The 25376-nt window shown below is 34.0% G+C and overlaps 1 protein-coding gene across 2 annotated transcripts; it reads right to left on the bottom strand.

The window, feature by feature from the left end:
• Nucleotides 1–586: 586 nt before the first annotated feature.
• LOC125681462 (cytohesin-interacting protein-like) lies at nucleotides 587–25373 on the bottom strand. 2 transcript variants are annotated; one of them, XM_048921577.2, is made up of 7 exons: nucleotides 25201–25373; nucleotides 19872–20024; nucleotides 15065–15167; nucleotides 14640–14733; nucleotides 6321–6387; nucleotides 6072–6138; nucleotides 587–5322 (listed from the first exon to the last, which is right to left on the bottom strand). In XM_048921577.2, the coding sequence occupies exons 1-7, from the start codon at nucleotides 25240–25242 to the stop codon at nucleotides 4553–4555; spliced, it is 1296 nt and encodes a 431-aa protein (XP_048777534.2). In that variant the 5' UTR covers nucleotides 25243–25373; the 3' UTR covers nucleotides 587–4552. The 2 variants fall into 2 exon arrangements, with proteins under 2 accessions (XP_048777534.2, XP_048777536.2); XM_048921579.2 differs by lacking the exon at nucleotides 25201–25373 and adding an exon at nucleotides 20251–20435.
• Between the last annotated feature and the right edge of the window lie 3 nt (nucleotides 25374–25376).

Below are 25376 nucleotides of genomic sequence, written 5' to 3'. Positions count from 1 at the left end.
GATAATGATTCTTGTAAAAGTTGTGTGAGCTGAGATATTGATTCGTGTAAGAGTTCAGTGAGCCGAGATAATGATTCTTGTAAAAGTTCAGTGAGCCGAGATAATGATTCTTGTAAAAGTTGTGTGAGCTGAGATAATGATTCCTGTAAGAGTTGAGTGAGCTGAGATAATGATTCTTGTAAGAGTTCAGTGAGCCGAGATAATGATTCCTATAAAAGTTGTGTGAGCTGAGACAATGATTCTTGTAAAAGTTGTGTGAGCTGAGATATTGATTCTTGTAAGAGTTGAGTGAGCTGAGATAATGATTCCTGTAAAAGAAGTTGAGTGAGCAGAGATAATGATTCCTGTATGAGTTGAGTGAGCTGAGATAATGATTCCTGTATGAGTTGAGTGAGCTGAGATAATGATTCCTGTAAGAGTTGTGTGAGCTGAGATCAATTGACAATATCTGAATGAAGACTAAAAGTAGTAATATAGATGATTAAATAAAGGGATGGGTCTGGATCCTCCACTGAAACACTGACATGCACGGCTGCTTTATTTGAATGTGGTTGGCTAGTTTGGCATTCTACTATCAGACAACTGATCATATTATCAATTTTATTTCATTAACAATTTTGTACAAATATATTGATGTATACTGGGAGTAACAAAAATTGTGACCATATAGTCTTCCTAGATTTACAAAATATATCATGCGACATCTTTGGCTCCTTATGTACTTAATGTCTGAGTATCCACATTTTAAAAAAGTGGTAACGTTGAAAATTTCATACCATATCACATGACAATTTGTATATTCTCTCTTGTAACATAAGTACTGTATATTATAAACTTGAAAACCAAAATTCTATATCTGCAGTTATCAATTCTGCTTTAAAAACAGGTTTGTGAAATATACAGACATTACAGAAATCATTCCAGCAATTAAACACTGTAATTATGAGTTTGATCAAGGAATGATTATACTATTCTAGAAAATGTTATTAAAAATAAAATTAAAAAAGATACCAAGTACATAGAAGTAAATCTGTATGTATTGAAGCACATTGTATAATAGCATCACTTCTCACTATGAATCACATTGTATAAAAAAACTATTTCTGTATCAATGTGAATCTCACTGTTAACAACACTATTTCTGTATTGACATGAATCTCACTGTTAACAACACTATTTCTGTATTGACATGAATCTCACTGTTAACAACACTATTTCTGTATTGACATGAATCTCACTGTTAACAACACTATTTCTGTATCAATGTGAATCTCACTGTTAACAACACTTTCTGTATTGACATGAATCTCAATGTTAACAACACTATTTCTGTATTGACATGAATCTCACGGTTAACAACACTATTTCTGTAGTGACATGAATCTCACTGTTAACAACACTATTTCTGTATTGACATGAATCTCACTGTTAACAACACTATTTCTGTATCAATGTGAATCTCACTGTTAACAACACTATTTCTGTATTGACATGAATCTCACTGTTAACAACACTATTTCTGTATTGACATGAATCTCACTGTTAACAACACTATTTCTGTATCAATGTGAATCTCACTGTTAACAACACTATTTCTGTATTGACATGAATCTCACTGTTAACAACACTATTTCTGTATCAATGTGAATCTCACTGTTAACAACACTATTTCTGTATTGACATGAATCTCACTGTTAACAACACTATTTCTGTATCAATGTGAATCTCACTGTTAACAACACTATTTCTGTATTGACATGAATCTCACTGTTAACAACACTATTTCTGTATCAATGTGAATCTCACTGTTAACAACACTATTTCTGTATCAATGTGAATCTCACTGTTAACAACACTATTTCTGTATTGACATGAATCTCACTGTTAACAACACTATTTCTGTATCAATGTGAATCTCACTGTTAACAACACTATTTCTGTATCAATGTGAATCTCACTGTTAACAACACTATTTCTGTATTGACATGAATCTCACTGTTAACAACACTATTTCTGTATTGACATGAATCTCACTGTTAACAACACTATTTCTGTATCAATGTGAATCTCACTGTTAACAACACTATTTCTGTATCAATGTGAATCTCACTGTTAACAACACTATTTCTGTATTGACATGAATCTCACTGTTAACAACACTATTTCTGTATTGACATGAATCTCACTGTTAACAACACTATTTCTGTATTGACATGAATCTCACTGTTAACAACACTACTGATATCATGATAAAACATCAACAATTACAACAACACATCCAAATTTCTGCTAACAACATAGAACAGGTAAATACTAAATAATTGACAGTAAGAGAAACACATGGTTAGCACCATCAAAATCATTGTCCATTTCCATCTTTGCTTTGGATTTTAAATAAATTTGTTTCTTAGTACAATTATGAGCCAATTAAATGTGTTAAGGGGAGATAATGTGAAGCTGAGGGAAATTCTATAACCATCACTACATTATTCACCATCTACTCACACTGGTGTTTACAGTTTTTTTTTCTAACATATAAAAGCAGTATTAAGCAAAATTTTCAATTTTCCACAATCAATTAAAAATTCTAGAAGCAGGCATGCAGACTTTTGCTGCTTTTAATCCAAATCTATTTAAAATAATCAAAATCCATGGTGTATATAAAGCAAATCAAAATACTGTTTTACAATAGGTTAGCAAAATTAAGAAAAAGATGCAATGTAAGCTTAATCTGGTGCCTCAAAATTGTGATAATTCATTTAAAATTGTTGAAATTTCGAACACACCTTCTAAAGCCTCAATTCTTGTTTGACAAAATCAAAATAAAATTTACAAACAATTTCAACCCATTTTTGCAGTCAGAAACAAAACATTTTCTCATTTGCTGCACTTTTTTGTTTTTTACCCAAAACATACAATGTAGCTCTTACTCATCAAATTTTAGGAAATCTGGAAAATGTACATTATATAAAATATTGTCTTTTTTTTTTTAAAGAACCAACAATTCTAATAATAAAATACCTCTCTCTGAAAATTTAGCATATGCACTCTTGATCAAATAAAGTAAACTTTGCTTTAGATAATTAAGTAATTTCAGGGGACCTCATTAAGTCTTCATCATATATAATCCTTTTTCCTTAGATAACACTTAATTGTATTTGTGTTCCCTGTGGAGTATTTCTTGAAACAGTATATGTGCATGGAAATATTAAAAGCTAACATATTTTTATAACTGAAATCCCAGGCAATTATATCCTTTGGGTTCGAATTCACTATTGAAGAGTACTCTTTAATAGTAAATTCGAAACCAAGCGATATAATTGCCTGTGAGCGATATGAATAAGCACAATTCTTTTACAGCAATATATCAGAAAAAATGGATTATTAACAGACTATTTATTAAGCCTTTGGCACAAGTAAGCAAATCTCCTCTGTACCTGAATGTAAATCAAGTTTTACTATATAGTATTATTCCTTGTTACTCATTATTTTGCTATGCAACAATATTCTAGAATTTCTAAATTTACTGAATAACAAAGCAAAGATTTGGCACAATCACACTTCATCTATACTAAAAAAGAAATCGTCAAATGCAATAAATGCTATTTTGTAGTAGTGACCAGCACTACAAGGAAATACATGTATACACACATCCTAATGACTACACGTCTAAGAGAACACCCTTCAATAATCAGGAAGTCTAACAATACAACACATGTAAACATACTCACACATAATGTTGTTTGCTCATAACTCAGTTGTATTCTGACATCTACCTAGATCTGCATGTAAGTCGATAAAATTCTCCCCAGAATCAACTGTCAATTTCAGATCAAGATTCTGTCATATTTTACCTCTAATCTAATCTATTTTTCATGACATTAATTTTTTTTTTAAAAACTGAATCAGATATATTTCTTGTCATACATTTTAAGAATTTATTATCATTCACGTGTGATAAGCGAGAAAAATTTCCTTGGCAGTAGTAGGATTTATACATAAAGAAGATTGTGACCAAAATTTAACTTCCCCAAAATCTGACTTATAAGCAGGTACATGTATATACATTATGATATTTGAATATGAGTTTTATATTTAGAAAACAAAATAAAATCACATAAAATAACTTTTGGACACAATGTTACACATACACAAACAATAAAAAATCTTGGTCTTAGATCAACAATATTAAAACATTCATGGGGTGGGACATGATATGGTATAGAATAAAACATATAAGGTGACATATAACAGATAATAACATCAACAATCTGGTCTTAATTCATTAAGACTGGGAATAAAGTTGTAAATCTTAAACTGCATCTATTGACTTCCACTAGAAAAGGAATGGAGTTGGGGTGGGGGTGGTGGTAAGTGTGAAGGGGGATGGGGTGGTGGCGAGAGTGAAAAGGAATATGGGGTAGGGGTGGTGGAATAGGGGTGGTGGTGGTGAAGTGGCGGCAGCAATATAATAATCCATTTAGCACATAAATATTATCCAAAACAGCAATTTGATATTAACATCCAACATTGATACAATTCATGCTAAATATCAAAGTTTGGTATCCTCATCATCTAGATTGATGCAGATTGCTCCCTCTGTCCAGAAAGGGAAATCCCAGTCATCCTTCATGGCTGTATCTGGCTCCGTCTCTGATGAGTCCTGGTAAGATATTACCTGACCAGCAGGTGAACTGTCATCTGGATTGGACTGAACCAAATCTGCACAGTCATTGAGTTCACATGAAACCTGCTCTGGTTTCTCAGATCCAGGGATACAATCTGGATTAGACTCAGGGTTAGGGGTATGAACTAAACTACTATCAGAGTCCATCACAGGTGTGGCGTCTTCTGAACCCTCAGACAAGGGCATGTCCATGGATTCAGATTGTTGCCTTATTTCACAAAGTCGACATATCCTGTCACCTTCACACTCGCACTCAACAGCCACCAATGTCTCTCGTCTGTTTCTAACATCCTCTCCCGAATTTCTTCGTTCAATGACAGTGTTTCTTCTCTGTATGCCTGGGAAATCTTCATTAGAATACCCAGAGTCTCCGTCAGAATCATCTGCATAATTCACATCAGCAAAGCTATCAACATCGTATGCACAGTCACTAAGCTCATCACTAGAACTCTTAGATGTGTTTGAAAAGGAGCTGGATGCATTCAGATGGAGGGTGACTGTGTTTGGAATGTTATGGAGGTTGCTGTTGGCTGTCAGTATGCTGATCCTGTCCAAGCTGGACTCGTTTGACTGGGTACTGAGAATGCTCTGTCTGCAATAGTCGAATCTGTCAAGGCCTCGAGTGAAGCAAAATTCTGAAAAAAAATTCAGCGTCAGTGAAACAAATTCAGCCACGTCAATAGATTGTCACAATTACTTTGCTTTACCCATTAATAGATTCATTGTATCCAAATATTTCCATGTGAGGGTTGTTTAACATGCCAACGCATCCCATGACATGGGACCTTCGTTTATAAGGTTATATCTGAAAGACCTGTGATTCTCACTCCTAAATGCCGAGCATTTGGCGAAGGAACAATCACTAACTATATTTATGTCTGAGGTTTGAAGCAGCCATGGTACGAGTGGGGCTTGAACTCACAACCTCCTAGTTACAAAGCGAACACTCTATCACTGAGCTACTGCGAACGGTCAATGGATGTATGAATCTTGATAAATATAACACGTCTAATTTAATGGCTGGGAATTCTGACAAAATTGAAAGCAGAATGTAAATATAATATATAAATTTCAATTTTGAAAAAAACATGAGGGTATGAACTGCAATGTTTTATGCCAGCATACTGTTCATGAAGCACTAGTGTGGTTCATGAAGTATGCTGTGTGAAGTGTAGCAGTTCATACCCTCGCGTTTTTTTGAAAATTGAAATTCATTTCTTAAATATATATAAATTAGCAAGGAGAAAATTTTGAGCTGGACCAGGAATCAAACCCAGGACCCTTGCATTACTAGTAGTCAAATGCTCTAACTAACTAGCTATTAAGCTATCCAGACCGATCGATATCCACAGTCTACCACTACTGTACAATATGTTAAACTCACCATCCAAGAGTTCTCTCTCTTTCATTTCTACATCCCTCAGTTCTTTTATCTTCAAGTTGAGCAATCTCTATAAAAAAGTAAACCAAGCATCAATTTCTAACCTTAATTCAATCTTTATTTAAAAATTCTTTGAAAGAAAGTGTTAACAGAACACAAAAATAATTTTAAAATTCTACGAGATACTACTTGTGTTGTACATGTATATTGTTTTCCAGGAATTAACAGAACTTTTTATGTTAATCTATATACCTTTAATTTTATGAGTCTATCATGGAGTTCAACTTTTTTACAACAATCCACAAATAACACCACCAATCTGAAAAAAAGAACAATTATTCAAATGTGTTAGCAATATCAATTATTGTGTTGTAGACTGTACATGGCATTAAATTTGCTCCTGTAAATGTGGTTTTCCTTTCACAACTTTGACCTATAAAAATAGTGAAAATACATCAGCATACAGTTTTACCATAGCTGGTGTGTTACAACCTGTACAAATAAAGAAAAGGAAAAAAGAAAAACAATATAATTAGGGAAAAAAAGCAATTTTGACCTGTTATAAAAAGAATTCTAAGCTTCGGTCGATACATGAACAGCAGAAAAATTCTTAAGTAATATTTACATGTAGATCATATTAATAATTTCAGTGATTAAGAAGGAGTGGATGATGGAGTGAAGCAACACCAGCACTTTCTTCATCACTAAGATTTTACTTGATATGATCTAGTGCTAACTTAATACTTCGAACATAACCCACTTTTTCATTGGCTGATTCAAAGTTTTGAGCCAATCAAATGTTTTCTCTCTTTTGCCTTTGCAACTTGAAGCTGTCAACTAAAAATTTGATGTCACTCATGTGAACATGAAAGATTCTTAGCAATTAATATATTGCATCACTTAATAGAATATTTAGTGATTGCTGACTGGATGAGAAAGTGAGAACTTATGTTCTGATGGAACTTGGGGCAGAGCATCTGCTCAAAGTGGGGCACATTGCCATTGCATGTAGCTTGAGGCTTTAGCTCCACATTTAATCAAACTGATTTATTCCCCTTGCAATGCCTGACACTGCTTATTGACGAGTTTGTGGTGATTTTCAAGACAAATCAAGAAAAACTGCATTGTACTCATTCTTTTTATTAAGTAAAACAAAAATTTACTTAGTTTTTCTTTGAGCTCTAATTTTATTCTTTAGTTTAACAGATTAAAAAAAAGAAGACTGGATCATTACTCGAAGTTCTTTAGAAGATTTTAGATATATAAATAAAATTAGATGCCATCATATTTAAAAGACAGTAATTTCTGCATGCAAGTGTTTGCCTTTAAATATACTCTCCATCATACTTGTGTAGCTAGCAAAAAAGCCACAATAATTACCATATAATATACTCTATACCACATATAATTTTGCTGCATATGTCAAGATGCATTGAGTATTTTGTTGGGCAAGTGGCTTGGGGTCATTCTAAACCCTATTTCATAATTGTGGAAAAATACATGTACTTAAAACAATTGAGGTCCTGACCCCTAAACCATATATTTTCCTGCTACACATACCAAGATGCATTGAGTATTCTGATGGGCAAGTGCCCCGGGGTCATCCTAATCCCCATCATTTTTTTATTGCTCAAATGTCGATCTTTAAAATGGTTGAGATTTCAACCTTTAAAGAAAATATATTCTTGTTGCACATGACACAATGTACTGAGAACCAGGTTTTTGTTCGTTGTTTACTTACCCCATTTGCCCCTCAAAGTGAAAAAAAAAAATTTCAAAAACTTACCGGGTATTGCATGCACATCACCATGCAAGTATCTTCAATTAAATATTTGTCTTTACTGTATAAAACGTAAGAGGAGTTCTGGGAACCAGGTTTTTCTACAGAAAACATTGTTTTTCGATCCCCAATTAGCCCCCAGGGTGAAAATGAAAATTCTGAAACCATATTGCACATCTATATAGACACCACCTATTACCTTCCAAAAGATGATTTGTCTACTGCGTATAATGTAAGAGGAGTTCTGGGAACCAGGTTTTTGTAGGAAAATGTTGTTTTCAACCCCTTTTAACCCCCTGGGTAAAAATGAGAATTCTGAAACCTTACTGCACATCAACAGGACATCAATTAAGCTACCATAACTCTGGCAGTAAAAACTCAAGCTTTCACTTTCATGCGAAGACTTAAAATATTTTGGGTAAATGACTTCCTTATTGTCCTCACAAAATCCACAACAATTAATGAACTGAAATTTTCCTTTACATTGCCTTTGTTAATTTACTTGCTACAGTTGTACCATGCAATATCAAAATAGCTTCATCTGAGTGTATATAACTTTGAATGTAAAGAAATTTAAGTGTAAATTACAATTACTGTAACTTACATTGACCTGTAAATTATTTTCTACAATTAATACAATGACCTGAAAACATAAATTTACATCATATCTCCATCAGGAAGCATATCAAAAGGAAAAAGACAACACATTATAAATTTTAAAAGTTTTACAGCAAAGTAAAAGGAAATTTGTCATTGTACAGTCAATCAATTAGGAAGATTATTCTAAACTGCATAGTCAGAAAAATGGCTGTCAAAGTAAAATGAAAGCTGAGATGCTGAAAACAGCATTGATTTTTATCATTCAACATTTGTTTAATCAAAAGTAAGTTTAATAATAAACCTGCTCAAACAGCGAGTTGGCATACTTTTACCCCACTCAAAGGAACATTGTAGTGGAAGAATTTGATATTTCATTTATATAAGATATTGTAAACATACTTAGAAAGCATTTTTATACCCCCCCCCCCCCCCCCCCCCCCCCCCCCGAATGAAGTTCTGGGGGGTATATAGGAATCACTCTGTCTGTCTGTGCAGATTCGTGTCCGGGCCATAACTTCTTTGTTCTTTGACTTAGGCATACCATATTTGGCACACAGGTAGATCACCATGAGACGATGTGTCAAGTACCTTCATGACCTCTATATGACCTTGACCCTTGACCTCAAGGTCAAAATTAAAGGTTTTTTACAATGGATTCGTGTCCGGGCCATAACTTCTTTGTTCTTTGACATAGGCATACCATATTTGACACATGAGTGTATCACCATGAGACGATGTGTCATGTACCTTCATGACCTCCATATGACCTTGACCCTTGACCTCAAGGTCAAAATTAAAGGTTTTTTACAATGGATTCGTGTCCGGGTCATAACTTCTTTGTTCTTTGACATAGGCATACCATATTTGACCCATGAGTGTATCACCAGGAGACGATGTGTCATGTACCTTCATGACCTCCATATGACCTTGAACTCAAGGTCAAAATTAAAGGTTTTTACAATGGATTCATGTCCGGGCCATGACTTCTTTGTTCTTTGACATAGGCATATCATATTTGACACATGAGTGTATCACCATGAGACGATGTGTCGAGTACCTTCATGACCTGTATATGACCTTGAACTTTGACCTCAAGGTCAAAATTGATTATAGGGTTTTGACATAGTCATACCATAAGACATGGGTGTATCACCATGAGACTATGTGTCATGTACATTCATGACCTCTTTATGACCTTGACCTTTGATCTCAAGGTCAAAATTATAGGTTTATGCCATGGATTTGTGTTCAGACTATATCCTCCATTTTCTTCTACAAATGCATACCATATTTTTACACTCAGGAAAGAGGTAATTTATACCTATTAACAACACCCTTTGGGAGATTGGGGTAAGCGGGGGGTATTCTTAGTGAGCATTGCTCACAGTACATCTTGTTAAAATTGGAGAGCTTTGTGAATGCAGAGAGAGAGAGAGAGTTTGAGAGAGAGTTTTGGTTTATATAATTAAATAAAAGAGAGAGAATTCCATAGGAATTTGATTAGGGCTTTCCCTCATAGGTGTAATTTGAAGAGCTTTATATGGGTGAAAGTGTTAATTAAATTCCCGTGGAATTCTGATATTTTTTCTCAACATTGAATTGCTCTGTTCTTGATCGTTAGTTGTTCTCCAAGACATTACACAGCAGGTTTCATATCAATACCTCAATGTGAAAACACAAGAAAGAAAGCAAAAAACAAATAGACATGCATAAATCTTCAGTTCTAAAACAGTCAACTATAATGATTGAAAGCCTGCATGGAACAAACATTACTAAGACTCCTCTTCAGTTCTAAAACAGAGTCAACCATAATAATCAAAAGCCACTTGGACCAAACATTACTAAGACTCCACACTTTCTGAGAAAGACTTATATTCATTATTCAAATACATTACATGTACAAATAAAAGCTACATGTAGTGTAGAAAACACAGTGGGACAGACTTGACAACAAATGGAGAGACAGGTGGAAAGGAAACCCAGAGTCCCCTCTAGATTTTCTGGAAAAAGATAAGAACATGGGGAACATGAGGGTTTTTGCCTTTAACTGACTTGATTCAAGATCAATTGTTTCTCCCTGGTAACAGTTGGCCTGCGGAGCAATTATGCACAAGTGGTGATATTTTCTTAGCTCCTCAATAGTTAAACTGGAAGGGACCATACATTTTCTGTCTGTGGGTCGGTTCCATTGTTTTCCACTTTTTTTCAGTATGCTTTAGATATTGATATATACGGAAGCTGGAAGCCGATAGATGCCAGGGTATAGAATTAATATTCATTTAACTGGTGGTCACCACTTAATTTATGTGGCGGCCATTTAGTATATCTGGCGGCCGCCACTTAATTTATACATACTAGCTGACAATTTTAAAAACAATTTAATTCATACTGCTGAGTGATTGTTTTTGAAAGATTTAGAATAGTAAGCAGATTGTAGCATCATTTTTTAAAATGTAGGAACAGTCAGAGGAGAAATTTCTCTTTTGCCTAAACTTCATACTCCTAAATTGGAGGAAGGGGCTCTGTTCATCCTTCAATTCATCAGTTCATTCATGATTACATTTTTACCATTCATTACTACCACCAACAAAGAGGGGTTAGGGCCAATTTGCCAATTAATCTTATTTTACGAGTGAAAATACCTTAGTTTGCATGTGAAAATAACAGAAAATGAATGTTGTCAAAAAAGTGGAGGGTCAGTCCCTTGGTTCTACGTGCCTGATACATTGGCTTATTATAAGTACATATGATGATTTTCTTGTGTGCAAATAAACATTTATATAACTTTGTAAAGTAAAGCACAATCGACAAACAATATTGCTCTTAATGGGGTTTATCTAATATGGATAAACTGGGTTATTTTGTGCAGCTTTATCTTGATTAAATTCGAAACGCATCAGGTTCGTCGTACGAAATTCCAATTTTCATTTCTGCGCGCATGTCATAGATTACTCCTTTTCATTCCGTCATTTGAACAGAGCAGATGCTAAATTTTTTACACCCACCCTCCCTCTTCCCCTCAATTTTCATGTCCCTTAGTATCTCAGTCAATTTGTTCTTCGGTTGTCTTTTCCGGTTTGTTAATTTCTCATTTCAGTGTCATGGCATGGATCAATACAGGCTGAGGTTCATTGACTGTGGATGTGCATTGCAGACTTCCAAAGTTCCTGTCTGGAGTGATTGTTGACTGTTAGGCATAATTTTGCATAGAATGCTGTCTCCAGGGGGTACTGTTTTTTTTCAGGCTCCCTTGGATCAAGATGGTATTTCTATTGCTTAATATCTATATTCCTTTATCTAAATTATGCTGCCATATTATCATCATCGGCGCATACATTGTATTATATTTGTACTTTCTCCAATGTATCATTAAATGGCCATGACAAGCACGCCAAATGGAGTTTGTGTTTGACTGGATGGTATTAAGAAACAAAATTTCCCCTTTTAGAGGGTTTTCTGGTCAAGTTTGTGTCCGTTGTCCATGTCAAGGCAGTAACGAAATAATTGTACATCACGTACATATTGGAGAGAGAGATTACAGGGATTGCACCCCTTTCATTTTGAGAGAGAGAGAGAGAGAGAGAGTGGGGGGGAGTTGAACAACTGGAGGCTACCACATAAATTAAGTGATGGCTGCCTGTTAAATTATGTGGCGACTGCCAGTTAAATGAATATTTATTCTATACCCTGGCACCTATCAGCTTCCATAGATATATAACTTTCTGTATAGCATCTAAAAAGTTCAACTTTTGTTATGGAGGACCCAGTTTCAAATAAGTTATGACTCTTTGTGTAAAATTCACTTTCTTGATATTATGCTTTATGATATTGATATATGATACTTGTTGTAAAGCTTTATAAGTGATGAACAACTATCATAGATCAAGGTATAGTTGACCTTTGTGGAAGTTATGGCCCTTTGTATAAACTTGTTTTCTACATTCAAGAGACCAGTGTATCTAAACAGTGCTTGTTACTCTAGCTGATATCCTTTGCTGGTAAGTTTGCCACTAGAATAATCCAACTTTTAAACAAAATATCTGATACTCTTGTAAGTGAAATAAAGTGCTTATACTCTAAATTCACATCTATAACAATTTTAATTATCATGAATGAAATTTAAAATAGGAATCGATATGCATGTTTTCTGTATCCTGAAGCATAAATTGGAGATTTTCTGCTGATTTGACGGGTTTATTGCTTCAGAATTTCTGCAGATTCAATGAAATCATATATATTCATTGACAAATATGTCATTCTATTTGTTCTTATATCGTTCAATTTATTTACCATCAGTTACCATTCAAAATTTCTGGACCTTGTAAAGAGAAGATGAAGAGGGCTATTCCAGCATCCCCCTACTAGCTCATTTGTTTGTGGGGAGTATAGAGAAGATCTCATGAGCAGCTACTAAATATGAATTTCATACATTCATTTCTACCAAAAGTGTAGAGCATAATTAAACTCTCAATAACTTTGTCTAAATATTAAGTGAGCTAAAACTATATCATTATGAAACCAATTTAGCAAAGTTTGCAAACAAGATGAATTGATTATCAATATTGCATGCACTTGTGTTAAGCAGGGACTAATTGATTATATCAGTTATCTAATGTCCTAGCAAGAATATTTAACTCATATCAAGATCTGACCACCTCTGGGAAAAGTGTCACACTAATATAATGGAAATCTTTTATCGTGTCAATTCCTCACTATAATGAATAACGGATCTCAGTTCTAAGGTCTCATCAAAATGAGACTAACAATTTCACTTCCAATGCCGAATTAACTGGGCAAAGGAACAATCTCTACTTTCCTTTTTTACAACTACAGTTTATTATATTTTATAAAACCACTAAATCATGAAGTGGGCATCTTACCACTGAGGTACTGTGACCGTGCTTCATTAAAAATAGAATATTGATAGGATGGGTATTATCACATGTATACTCCCAGGTAGGCTATTGCCTCATTTACATGTATATACCTCCAGAATAGACATGTGCATTTCACAATACACGATGACTTGCTATTTTCATCTAAAATGAAATGGATATGCATTTATTTTATTATGCTTTACATTCTGATGATTCAGCCTTAATTGTCAAGTATATGAAATTTACTGCAGAGTATAAAAATGTACTAGAATTTGGATGTATCCCTGACCTAATGGCTGTTGGAAGATCGAACTAATTTAAGAAGATTTCCATACTTGTACTTTCCATACATGTACTTTTTCTGGTCATTATCTATATTGTGATTCTAGATCTCCCAGGAGAACATTGTGTATATATCTATAATAGCAAGCTCTAACATTCATGTGGAAACCTGAGAATAAACATGTACATTAATCGATCTAAGGAAAGTTAGAGAAGACACATGAAAATGTTACAAATCTTCCATTCCATATTGTGATAAAATGTTTGAGCTGAGTGATGCAGCATAAAGTCAGTATAGCTTATCAATTAGCAGGTAACTAATTCTGCGAAATGTGACATCACTATATAAATCTGATAGTGTGTGTCATCTCTATTTGGGTCATGGTGTGGTATAAGATGAACTGGCCTATAAAACTGTGGAGAGTATATGATGTTCAAATGTAAAACCTCAGTGTGCAATCTGCTGTAATCACCTCAACCACATAGCACATACTGTTAACACATTAAACTTGAAAGGACCGACATAAGGGATGGTTGTTAGAAGATATGCCCATCTGTCATTGTGTATAGTAAACAGATTTCTTCTCAAATCTGATGCAGAAAACTAAACAATATATACCTGTAACTATCTGAATATTTAAAATCAATTTCAGAAACTTCTTATACTATAATGTCTTTGAATAAAAAAGTCAGTTATTCAAATCCATTATTCCCACCATGTACATGATTGCAACATGTCTGTAACAAGGTTACCCGTGAGAGTTCTTGAAATTTCTTTCTGTGCTATCAGACATTTCAAGATTTTTACCAGCCTGAATAATGAAATGTACTGTGAACTTTACTGGTCCGAGGAAATTTTAAGCAGTCAAATCCTTCAGACTGGTCAAGAACACTGCGGGTTGCATGCTAGAATGCCCCATCACATGACATGGCTGTGACAGTCATCCACAATGAGGACATTCCTTCAGTTTTAAGTCTGCAGACACCTGGTACATGTAGATGTTCAAAATGCAGTTTTGTTTGGTTCCCTACCTTGCCTGGTCTCCACATGACTGAATAACAGACACTAACTCCTGATGAGTGGCAAATTCTACACTCCTTCCATTAACGGACAGAATTATGTCCCCTGAAGCAAAAATTCAAATAATGTTCAAATTATTTGTTTCCTCAAATGTCAATTAAATCTCACTAAATGTTATTACAGTGGTTGAGTCATATTAACATACAACTGTATATATATAGCTAAGGGACTTTTATACTTTATGTCTCTGGTTGATTGAGGGCTGATAATATCATATATGCATAGTTTGCTTTATTTGAATAGTTCAAGTTAACTACTGGGTGAATGAAAAACATTGACTGCTTTATATCTAGATGTATAAAAACTATTGCTTTCTTACAAAATATATACAGGTGTCCGACAGTAACCACACTTGTTGAACTTTATATGGTTTTACCTCTCCTCATGCCGGCTATGTTTGCTGGTCCATTTAATGCAACATAATCTACGTAAGTGTAAACTTCTATCTCCCCCGTTTTCTTGTTTTTAAAGCCATATGTCTGCAAACAGAATTTGATTGAAAGTCAGTCAACAACTTTCAAAAACCATAAATCATACGACTATTAACAGTTTACATTCATGCTTGAAATAAAAATATGGAAGACATGATTTTTAGACATAACATATATTCACAATCTGGGCAAGTACTGGTATTCAAATCATTCAAAAATACAGTAATACATGTACCAGTTCATTTTCAGCATTTGATTAATCGGTGTGTCGATTCTGATAGAATTCAATACAAACTTTCGAACTATACTATATCATATGTGAAAAGCGTATGTCCATTATGCAGGAATTTATAAATGAAATCAATTCGATAAGTAATTAACAACAATAATTTGAGATCATTGGCAGAATAGTCGCCAGCCCTTAAGGTTGCATGGTATCAATAGCAAACATTGTTGGTATAGGGGGCCTTTGCATTCACAAGCTACTACAGTGTATATTATATTCAATAAATCACTAACTAACTGAGAAATGATTAAACCATTCTCAGAATTGCTGAAGAATAATCCTAAATAATGAAGATTTTGTTGGAAAATATAAACTGGATCAAAGTATGAAGGATGGTAAAAGAATATAATACTATAGGGTTATAATGAAACAAATAATAGTCTCATTAAAATATGATATTTAATCGGATACTTTAAGACTATCTTTAAGTATCTTTTAAGTGCAATCCTATAAATTCATTGTGTGGTTTTCCCTACCTAAGTGGCAAAATTTTGTATTTGACACAAGATGATACATGTATTTCAATGAATTCTTTATTGTCATAATTCAAAATAAAATTGAATTTTACATGTTTACATAGTCTACATGACCTTGTTACCACTAAGGTAAACCTTGGCAGCGTAGTAATTTTAGTGTGATCTACTTACTCAGGAAATAATTTAAGAGCACACTGCAGATATGTTAATCTGAGCTATAAATTTTATTTCCCAAGAGATTTCTACTGATTATCTGGTGATTTATACGGGACATTCTACAATATATTCAAAACAACAAAACAAAAAACCCAACAAAAGCATGTTTCTTTTGATTTTTTCACGTACTTCCTTGTGGGCATTCACAAAGTTTCCTGTCAAGGCAGTGATCGACATACACATCTCAATAAACAGTGCATCAAATTGCACCTCATTAATTTTATTCCAGGAAACAAAAAGAATCACTTCTCAAAATTTAAGTAATTAGCACTTCAATGATTATAACAATCTAAAATTCCAAATGCACTGCATTTATAATTAGATACATCAAAGAGAATATCACAACTTATAAGTGCATGGTGAGACTTTGGTCCTGAGGCAGGAGGATTTTCAAGGTAATTCCCCCATTCACTGACCTTGAAAAGGTTAAGAATCATGTGATCATTGAGTTTTCAAAAACACTTGATTCTAATCAAACCACTAGATCTTAGAACCCTCCCCTAAAGAGACACAACATTACTTTCACATTATAAACAACTTTTAATCATTTTCCCAGAGTAGTTCAGAATGCTAGTAAATGATCATCTCTCAGCAACAACAACATCTGTACTAGAGTAAGATCAACACCAGATGAAGGGAGGATGAACAAGAACAGAAGAAGAGAGTAAAATCAACAACAGATGATTGATTTATTGTATATTGTTTAACGTCCCACTTAAGAGTATTTATTGATAACTCGTATGGAAAAGTCACCATGGCATTTCCGGCAAAGGGCTGCAAAATTTAGGCCTCTGCTCAGCGCTACAACCTTTGAGCAGGAAGGGATCTTTAAAGTGCCACACCTGCTGTGACACTGGACCTCAATTTTTGTTGTCTCATCTGAAGGACCGCCCCATTTAGTCGCCTCCATCTCAACAACAGATGAAGAGAATAAAAACAATTAACATTAAAATTTATCAATAGCAACAACAAAATTTGCATTCAGAGAAAGTCCACTTTATGTGCTTAGTACTATCACTAGGAAATGATCACCACCTTTTCATTCTCAACAGGCAAATGAAAAATATTCCCAAGTAAATCATTAGGTAAAAATATTGATGTTATGAACAAACACAGATTTTGTGAAGTTCTATGATTAGAGAACAATCAGGAAAGCGGATGCTAGGTGAACACAATCTGGAAAAGGAACACGCAGTCTGGTTACACCTGGTGATAAACCTTGCAGTATAGTTGTAGACAGACACAAACTTTTGACAATTGTGGTCATGTCTGTCATGAGCACAGTGTCAGGTAGTACCACACAAATACCATGTCAAAGGAAAAGTTCTGCACAAACATAATTCACTATATCTCAATAGTGTCATCTACTAGACTGGCTTAATACTGAACTCTTCATGAAATTATGTCATGGCATCTTTTAAGATTTGAGTCAAAACACTGTCCATGCAGTCAAAACCTCCAACAAAATTACATGTCAAACGAGTGATTAATGTGCTACAGTGCTCACTTAATTAAGTCACGATAACTCCACATGTGAAATTTAAAACTTTGATTCCATAAGGTATCATGTCATGGGCATAGTGCATTGAAATCAATATCAAAGATTAATATATTCATCAGATGCTTTTATTTTCATTTCAAAAACTACAGTTCTAGTGTTCCTGGTAATCTTTAAAAATGTACCTACAATGTATCTGTGGCTAAATACAAAGAAGGTGGATTAACCACAAAGAAGGTGGACACCATTTGTATACACTCAAATGTTTTTCAGGTAATTGAATTTTATCATATTTTACACAAGGAAGGCAATCAAAGTAAAATATCTGCACAGATATTCTTTTAATCCTCACCAAGAGTGCAACAAATGGTCCATTTTCAAGAAACAATTTAATTTATAACCCTTGCATCAGTATAAAAACACATGATAACAAATTGAATTCCTAGTGAACTGCATCTACATGAGGATGATTTATTTGATATATACTGTAGCATTGCTGTTCCAGAGAAGATTTTAAAGCAGTATCCCTACATATGAAGTTTCAACACCCACCCACCCCCACCGGTAGACTTAATCCAGTCCATGGGCTATAGTTTGAACAATTATCGATAACACTTGAATTTACACTATATTATGATAGTTTTTTAAGATTTGCTATTCTAGATCCAGTGGTTCAAGAGCAATTTTTAGCCAACTTAATTTTCACCACTTCCTAATTATTTCCCCCTGAAAAGGAATATGGCCATATTTGAACAAAATGAAAGCCATTAACTTTAAAGGATGCTTTCAATCTCTACCCAGAGTTTACTTACTTATACTCACATATACCTCTATCAATGTCTCAAAATCAGCAATGTTATTCCACATGTAAATCCACTTTTTTATGGTTAATAAAACTAAGAACCACTTTATATAATATTGGGCAAATGTAGGACAAACAACAAGTTGTAGTTTTCCCCCCATTACTGTGCATGTTCTTCATGTACTGATGTCTATAGGCCTGGTGCAATAGAAGAACCCAATATCCGCTTTTCAACCCAAATAAATGCTTCTTGTGTCACAAAAAGACTTGACATTTGCTCGATCAGTATTTATTTATTTACGTATATTTTTGTAACTGAAGTCAAAACCATACTTTATTTGAGCATATGTGCCATTTTACAAGGATCTCGTAAAACCCTCAAGACAATGACAGAGGTGTATGTGAGAGCAAGGAACGACAACCCTGGGTAGAGATTGGCATGCTTTGTGCCATATTCAATTAATATTTTATGTCATTCTTGATATGATTTTTCAAATATAATATCCAGTTTTACATGATTCTCATTCTCTCCTCCTGTGAAGAGTGTGATCCTTCAATTTAACAACTTGAATCACCCTTATCCATTAATATGTTGTGCCAAGTTTGGTTAAAATTGGTTTAGTGCATGATGTTTCCGATTTTTTCCCCCCAATAATTCTCAATTATCTCTCCTTTAAAGAGGGTGTTGCCCTTCACTTGAAGAAACTTATCTCCTTCAACCAAGGATGCTTTGTGCCAAGTTTAGCTAAAATCAGTTTCTGAGAAGAAGTTAATCATGTGAATAGTTAATAATGTCGATGAAGAGACCAGCGACAGATAAAATTTGATCAGATAAGCTCATACGAGCCTTCAGCTCAGGTGAGCTAAAAAGCCACACCAGCTGAAGTGTTTTTTAAAAGTTAAACAAAACTGTCAAACAATAGTGTACATGTATATGGAGGTGCAAGATGGCTGTACATTTATCTAAAATTCATCTTTCAAGCAAGTAGTTGGGTGTCCAAGAGTGGTTGAATTGCATTGGCCTTACACCACTGTAACCCGAGTTTGATCCTCTGGTCAGCAGTGTGTGTATGTGAGATGGTAATGTGGCCTCCCACTCTAGCTGACATGTGGGTTTCCTCCAGGTTAGTAGTAAACTTTAAGTTGTATGATACATACTTTTATCACATGTTTACTCCTTTATCCAGTGGATATCACCCATTACATAAATCTTAATTATTACACGATGTTTTCCTACGCCGTTTATGATGCCACAAACAAATGTCAATTTTACGTAGTTTGTTTACAAAATGTCAGAGAGCAAAGCAAAATTCTCAACAATATCGTAACGTATTGAATGAATAACCAGGGAAGGGTCAACATGCGATAAAAAGAATCTTGCTCAAACTGGATTTCCACTCTTCTAGTCCCAAGATAATAATATCTAAACGAAAAACTTCAGTATAGCTAATCAAGCTCTGCCCTTACATCCTACCTGTATAGTGAACCCCCAGGATTCATTTTTTTTATGTAAGAGGATGGTACGCCTTTTTCTGTTGTCCTGAGGGTCAGAAAGAATGCTCCGCTCTGCTTCCAAATGGTCCAAGTCTGCCCCCACTGATTGTATGGGTTTCAGCATCCGTGGCTTCTGAAAACATATTTAAACTGAGTTATAATGTATAAAACTTACACATTACCTTACAGTGTAATATATTTTATGTCTATATATCATGCATTATGTAATATATTTTATATCTATATATCATGCATTATGTATTTAAATGGATCTAGCACTATATTTAGATCTGCAGTCTACCGCAATGTAACATAATTTGATCAAATTGCAAAATGTCTGAACACTTTCAATGTCTTACCTTCCTATCCAAACAAAAAGTATTCATGATACACACTTCAGGGAAGGTATATAAGTTTAAATTTTATCAAAATTTAAATACAGCAAACAAAACAAATTAAACTTCCAAGCAACTGATAAAAGTAGACGAGCTGACGTTGACAGAGTACCTATGACTGCGACCACGTCGTAAATGACTTACAAAACAGGGAAAGATCTGTTTAAGCTGTGCTTCTAAGTACCATTGACAGTCTTCAAGTACTGTACTCTTGCAGTGGTAAACAGAGACATATGCAATCCAGGCCATTTCTAAGGGTGTCCAGGAACCCTTTTTAAACACTTTATTAGCTGGAATGGGATTAGTCTAAGTAGACATTAAGCTGAGAAGTGGATGTCTAATGGAACTTCAGAAGTCAATATTTTCATCTGTAATTGTTGTTTTCAAGAAAAGGGCCCTATGTTTAATGATACATTTACGTCACTCTTCAAAGTCGTACAGCAGCTTGCTTTATATTTGTAAGTTTGTGAAATATAAATTTCACCACTCTCAGAGATTTCAAGTGTAATTGTTGTACTTAGAACAAAATGTTCACTGTGACATACAAATGTGATTTTGCCCATGGGGTATTGCAAAGTCATTTTCCTCTCAAGGCATACGGAGCTAGCTTACTGCATGTGTATGTTACAACAACAAACACAACTATAAGAAACTTATAATGCTAACAAGAGCACCACCAAGCAGATCGTCTCCTGACAACACCATGTACAGTCACACTTCTATATCACAGAATTAAAACACCATAGACGACATTACGAATCACAAAGAGATATCAAATATATCCATCTAGTGGCCTCCACCTTTAATCCTGACCTTGAAAATGAGCAGAGTATGACTATCTACCACGTAAGCCATGACTCCCAATTCTACTGTATCTTCTTAATCATGTATAATACAAGGATTTTAAGAAATCTCCTCCAGTGACCTTGAAAATCAATAACATTTAACAACTGACTCTGAGAAACAAGTATACTGAATCTTGACCACATGGAATTTACGGAATTCCCATCAGTAGCCAAAAGCTAGTTTTCTTTAAATCTTGCACAATGCACACATGTATGCACGCATACCACCACCACCACCACCACCCAGAGACCATGCAGAGAGAAAGAGCGAGAGCGAGAAAGAGAGCAAAATACTATATTTCCTCCAAAATTCATTGTGAGAGGATTATAACAAGACCATTATTTTACCAACAAGAAACAATAGCAAAACAATAGAAACATGTTAGAAGCAAGATGTACCAAGGAGAAGTTTCACAAACAACTCAAGATGCGGGGTAAAAGATGCTTTTTTAAAGTATATATATCTGTCCAACTATGAAAATCATGTTGAGACTTACAGGTACAGAATTTCAATGATCTCACCTGTAGTAGGCAGTTGAGATTAATGGGGTATAAAATACACTATCATTAATGGGGTATATGTAGACTATGTATTGAAATTCAAGATTCACCCCATGGCTGATACACAGTAATTGTGTTGGTGCAATGTCATGGTATACAAAGAAATGACATTGACAGTATGTTTTCAAATTTTATCTTCCGAATCGGGTAAATGAGTTTATCAACTATCTTTTGGTGAAATTTAAAACAAGGTATATATCATTCTTTTCCTGGAACAAATATATGAATAGTAAAATGAAAAAACCCATAAGACTACACACAAGTATAATAATCTATCAAATGGGTCCAACAGTGAAGAAAATTTGATTCCTTACAATAGGGCACTTGTCTTATATCTTGACACTACATATCATCATTAATTAATGCAGGGGAAATAAAATTGACACAAACAAATATTAATTGATTAACTGCTAAGTACAATCCATCTGTAACTGTCAGAAACATAAAAACCCATCTCCAGTCGACCAATTGCCTCTAATTATACACCATGTACATCAGAAAATGTGCGTAACTCGCAAAAATAATGACGAAACTTCTCTCCGATATGCATCAATGGCCCAACATTTACACTGATTATCACTCTATTTGTCAAGAATCATCAGACGTATAAAATGAGAAGACAATTAATTTTACACTAATACATGGTAATTTGGGAAAGATTTACATCAAGTCATTTTTTTCTATCAATGCCTGTGCATACTGAAATTATAACACAAACATAAAACATTGTATAAATTTACCAATCTTTACAAAACAAAACCTGACATTTCAAAATTAATTAAAAACAGGAACTGTATTTGTACATATACTAAAATGTGTTCTGGGTCCTTATCTCATCAACATCAATATATTAAATTTACACAATCATAATGTTGGCTGAATTACATGTACAGACTCCCAGTATAGTACTTAATGCGTGCTTAGTTTTTTTTTGTTTGCAATGTGCTTCTCTGTTGGCTAGGAGAATTACTAAGAGATTATAAGTCTTGAGCATTCGATACACATATCTTTATGAAATTTGTGTCATACTTGGTAGCTTTAATGATTGGGAAATAGAAGATTGAATTTTTTAGAAAATCTGGCTAAGGATTTCGCAGTATAATATATCCATGTGCAAGGGGAGGGGGTAAAGTTTGCTTTATCTTGATCCCAGCATCTTGACCATTTCATAGGCCCTAATTCTTGAATCATATTCCAATAAAGGGTTACAGACTTATTTGGGCTATAGCTGGGTCAGACTTCAATCGTAAAGAACAACCAGTTAGAGTGATAAAGTACTGCCGACACAGTACGTAAACAATCGAAATTGATTTTCTAACCGAGACAGTACAGTTCCATATTAACAGTAGCAATTTTTGAATTTACATAAAATGTTTAAGGATAATTTGAACAACTTACATCACATACTGACAAGAAGACTCTTTGTAATTCACCTACAAACCTGCATTATTTCATAATTTTAATAAAAACTTGGATTTGAACTCAGATCCAGCAGTAAAGATTGTTTGACAGTATCAGCTGTCAGAGGTATTTGGTTTGCTTTGATTTATTTGGATATTCCTCAAAATTATATCTCAAATGTATCTTAATTAACACACAATTACTTTGATCTAACATAATTATGATGGAAGTACATGTATTTTTTTGTCTCAAGGTTATTTTGTGACAACTGGTATATATATATATATAACAAACAATGATCAATCTTAAAACTACAACAGTGAAGTAGCTAGGGCAAACACGGATCCCTAGACATATCAGAGCCCATCCCCTGTCCTGGCTGCCATATTTTCATATATAAAAATCACTTACATGGTTAACCCTTACCTTTGACATTAAATGCATATATCAATCAAATTTACAAATTTATTGTAGTTTGATTAAATTGATTTCAAATGCATGGTTAAAATTGTGCCATGTTGCAAAATAATAATTGACACGCTAAACTAATAGTCAGACATTTAAATAAGAAATTAAATGGTCACCTAAGTTAAATGTTTGCATATAAGATGAATAAAAAAGAAATCAGTGCCTGCGATTAGTGGATTAAATCACCTTGAATGACCCTCTTACTGATTGGAAAAGTGTGTATTGATTGGAGGGTCTGGACCCAGTGCCGTGTAGTGGTCTGGGTGCATGCCAGTTAGGACTAAATCACTTTTATGGAGAATGCTGATCTATTCAATTTTATATCAAGAAACTCAAGTTGAATAATATACAAAACACCTGTTTCTTTCAAGAATCATGTCTTCAATAACAATGCAATGTATGGTTTTTGTTTATCAGTGTATCGGTTCAGAAGGATCAAGAAAATGATATTGCATCTTATCATTTATGATAAAACAATCTATTTAACATTGATATCAATACGACATACAATGATATACAACGGTAGTAAATATACCATGTATTGGCTGTGTTTACACTAAATTCATTTACAGTGGGTTCATTCTAAGGTAAATTGTAACACAGAAAGAGACTTAAATTAAGAATGCTTTCACAAAGAGCATTGTTAACACTTATCTCCTTATGATCAATGTACATACATTGAAAGTTAAACTGTTTGCCGTTAACGCTATAGTTCAAAGCCATCATTTTGCATGTTCCCTTAAGAAAGTATAATAACATTAACATTTACTGAAAGCAGGATATTTAATCATTAGTCAATTATTCCTGAACGTATACCTACTTGCTGAAAGAAAAAAAAAATCAGCACGATGTAATTTAAAAACCTAGCTGATTTGATCAGATACTTCTGTGACAAAACTACAAATTAAGTGCAATCAGTTATCCTTATTACGATTTATACAATTACATGTATATAGATATACTATTTCAAAATTATGGGGTATTTTTTATTCTAATCTGATGTTTCATGTTCTTTTTTTATATTTATTTCCACTGGGATTTTCTGATGGTAAACTAATACCCGATATAAATCAACCTCAACTTAATTATTCATGATTCATAATCAGCAGGGGATGCATAAGGAAATAAAACTGTATAAGAGTTAGGTCTATTTTCTTATATTACATGTGGCATGGTGGCTGGTGTTGTTTCAATACATATAGCTACCATCTCACTATGTACATAAACAATATTCTATGTAATATGTTAATTATTATAGTTGATAAAAACCAAGACATCATAACACTTCAATTGTTGATTCTAACTACTTTGGTATAAAACACATTAAAATAAAAACTACATACAGTATACAACTATCAAGGTAAGAGATTTGTGCATCACTGTCAATGCACAATTCTTTGTGATACGCCCCCTTGCCAGTAGGTATCAAATGACAACACTCTTTTTATTCAGCGGCGGATTATTATTATTGCTTTGATAAAACTCCGTGCAATTTTCAAAATATCAGAAGTACTTTTAATAACTTTGCTAAAATATTAAAATATCAAGAGGAAAAAAAGAAAGAAAAAGATTAGATTGTTTTCACTCATCAATAAATGTTACTGTACATCAGATCAATCTCGTAATGAACAGGGCTTACCTTTTTCTTTACTACAGGGTTTAATTGCACAGTCAAATCCATAGCTCCACCATTTCTCTGATCATATGTGCGGTACCTTTCATATCTACACTGTCAACTTCTCATAATGACCGATTGCGATCAGAGCGCGCCGGCGTGTACCTCAGGTGTCAACATTAATGACCTTTGACCCCAAT

Source organism: Ostrea edulis, chromosome 2, assembly GCF_947568905.1.
Source record: "Ostrea edulis chromosome 2, xbOstEdul1.1, whole genome shotgun sequence".
NCBI classification, from domain to species: Eukaryota; Metazoa; Mollusca; class Bivalvia; order Ostreida; family Ostreidae; genus Ostrea; species Ostrea edulis.
The sequence above is the reverse complement of the archived record's forward strand: the minus strand, read 5'-3'. Positions and strand labels throughout refer to the sequence as shown.

Excerpts from the sequence above, each read along its gene's own strand:
- LOC125681462 (XM_048921577.2), bottom strand. The coding sequence starts at position 25,242 with ATGGATTTGACTGTGCAATTAAACCCTGTAGTAAAGAAAAAG. Across the intron at positions 15,168-19,871 it reads CCTGGGGGTTCACTATACAG|ACATATGGCTTTAAAAACAA; the intron begins GTAGGATGTAAG and ends TTCTGTTTGCAG. Across the intron at positions 14,734-15,064 it reads CATAGCCGGCATGAGGAGAG|GGGACATAATTCTGTCCGTT; the intron begins GTAAAACCATAT and ends TTTTTGCTTCAG.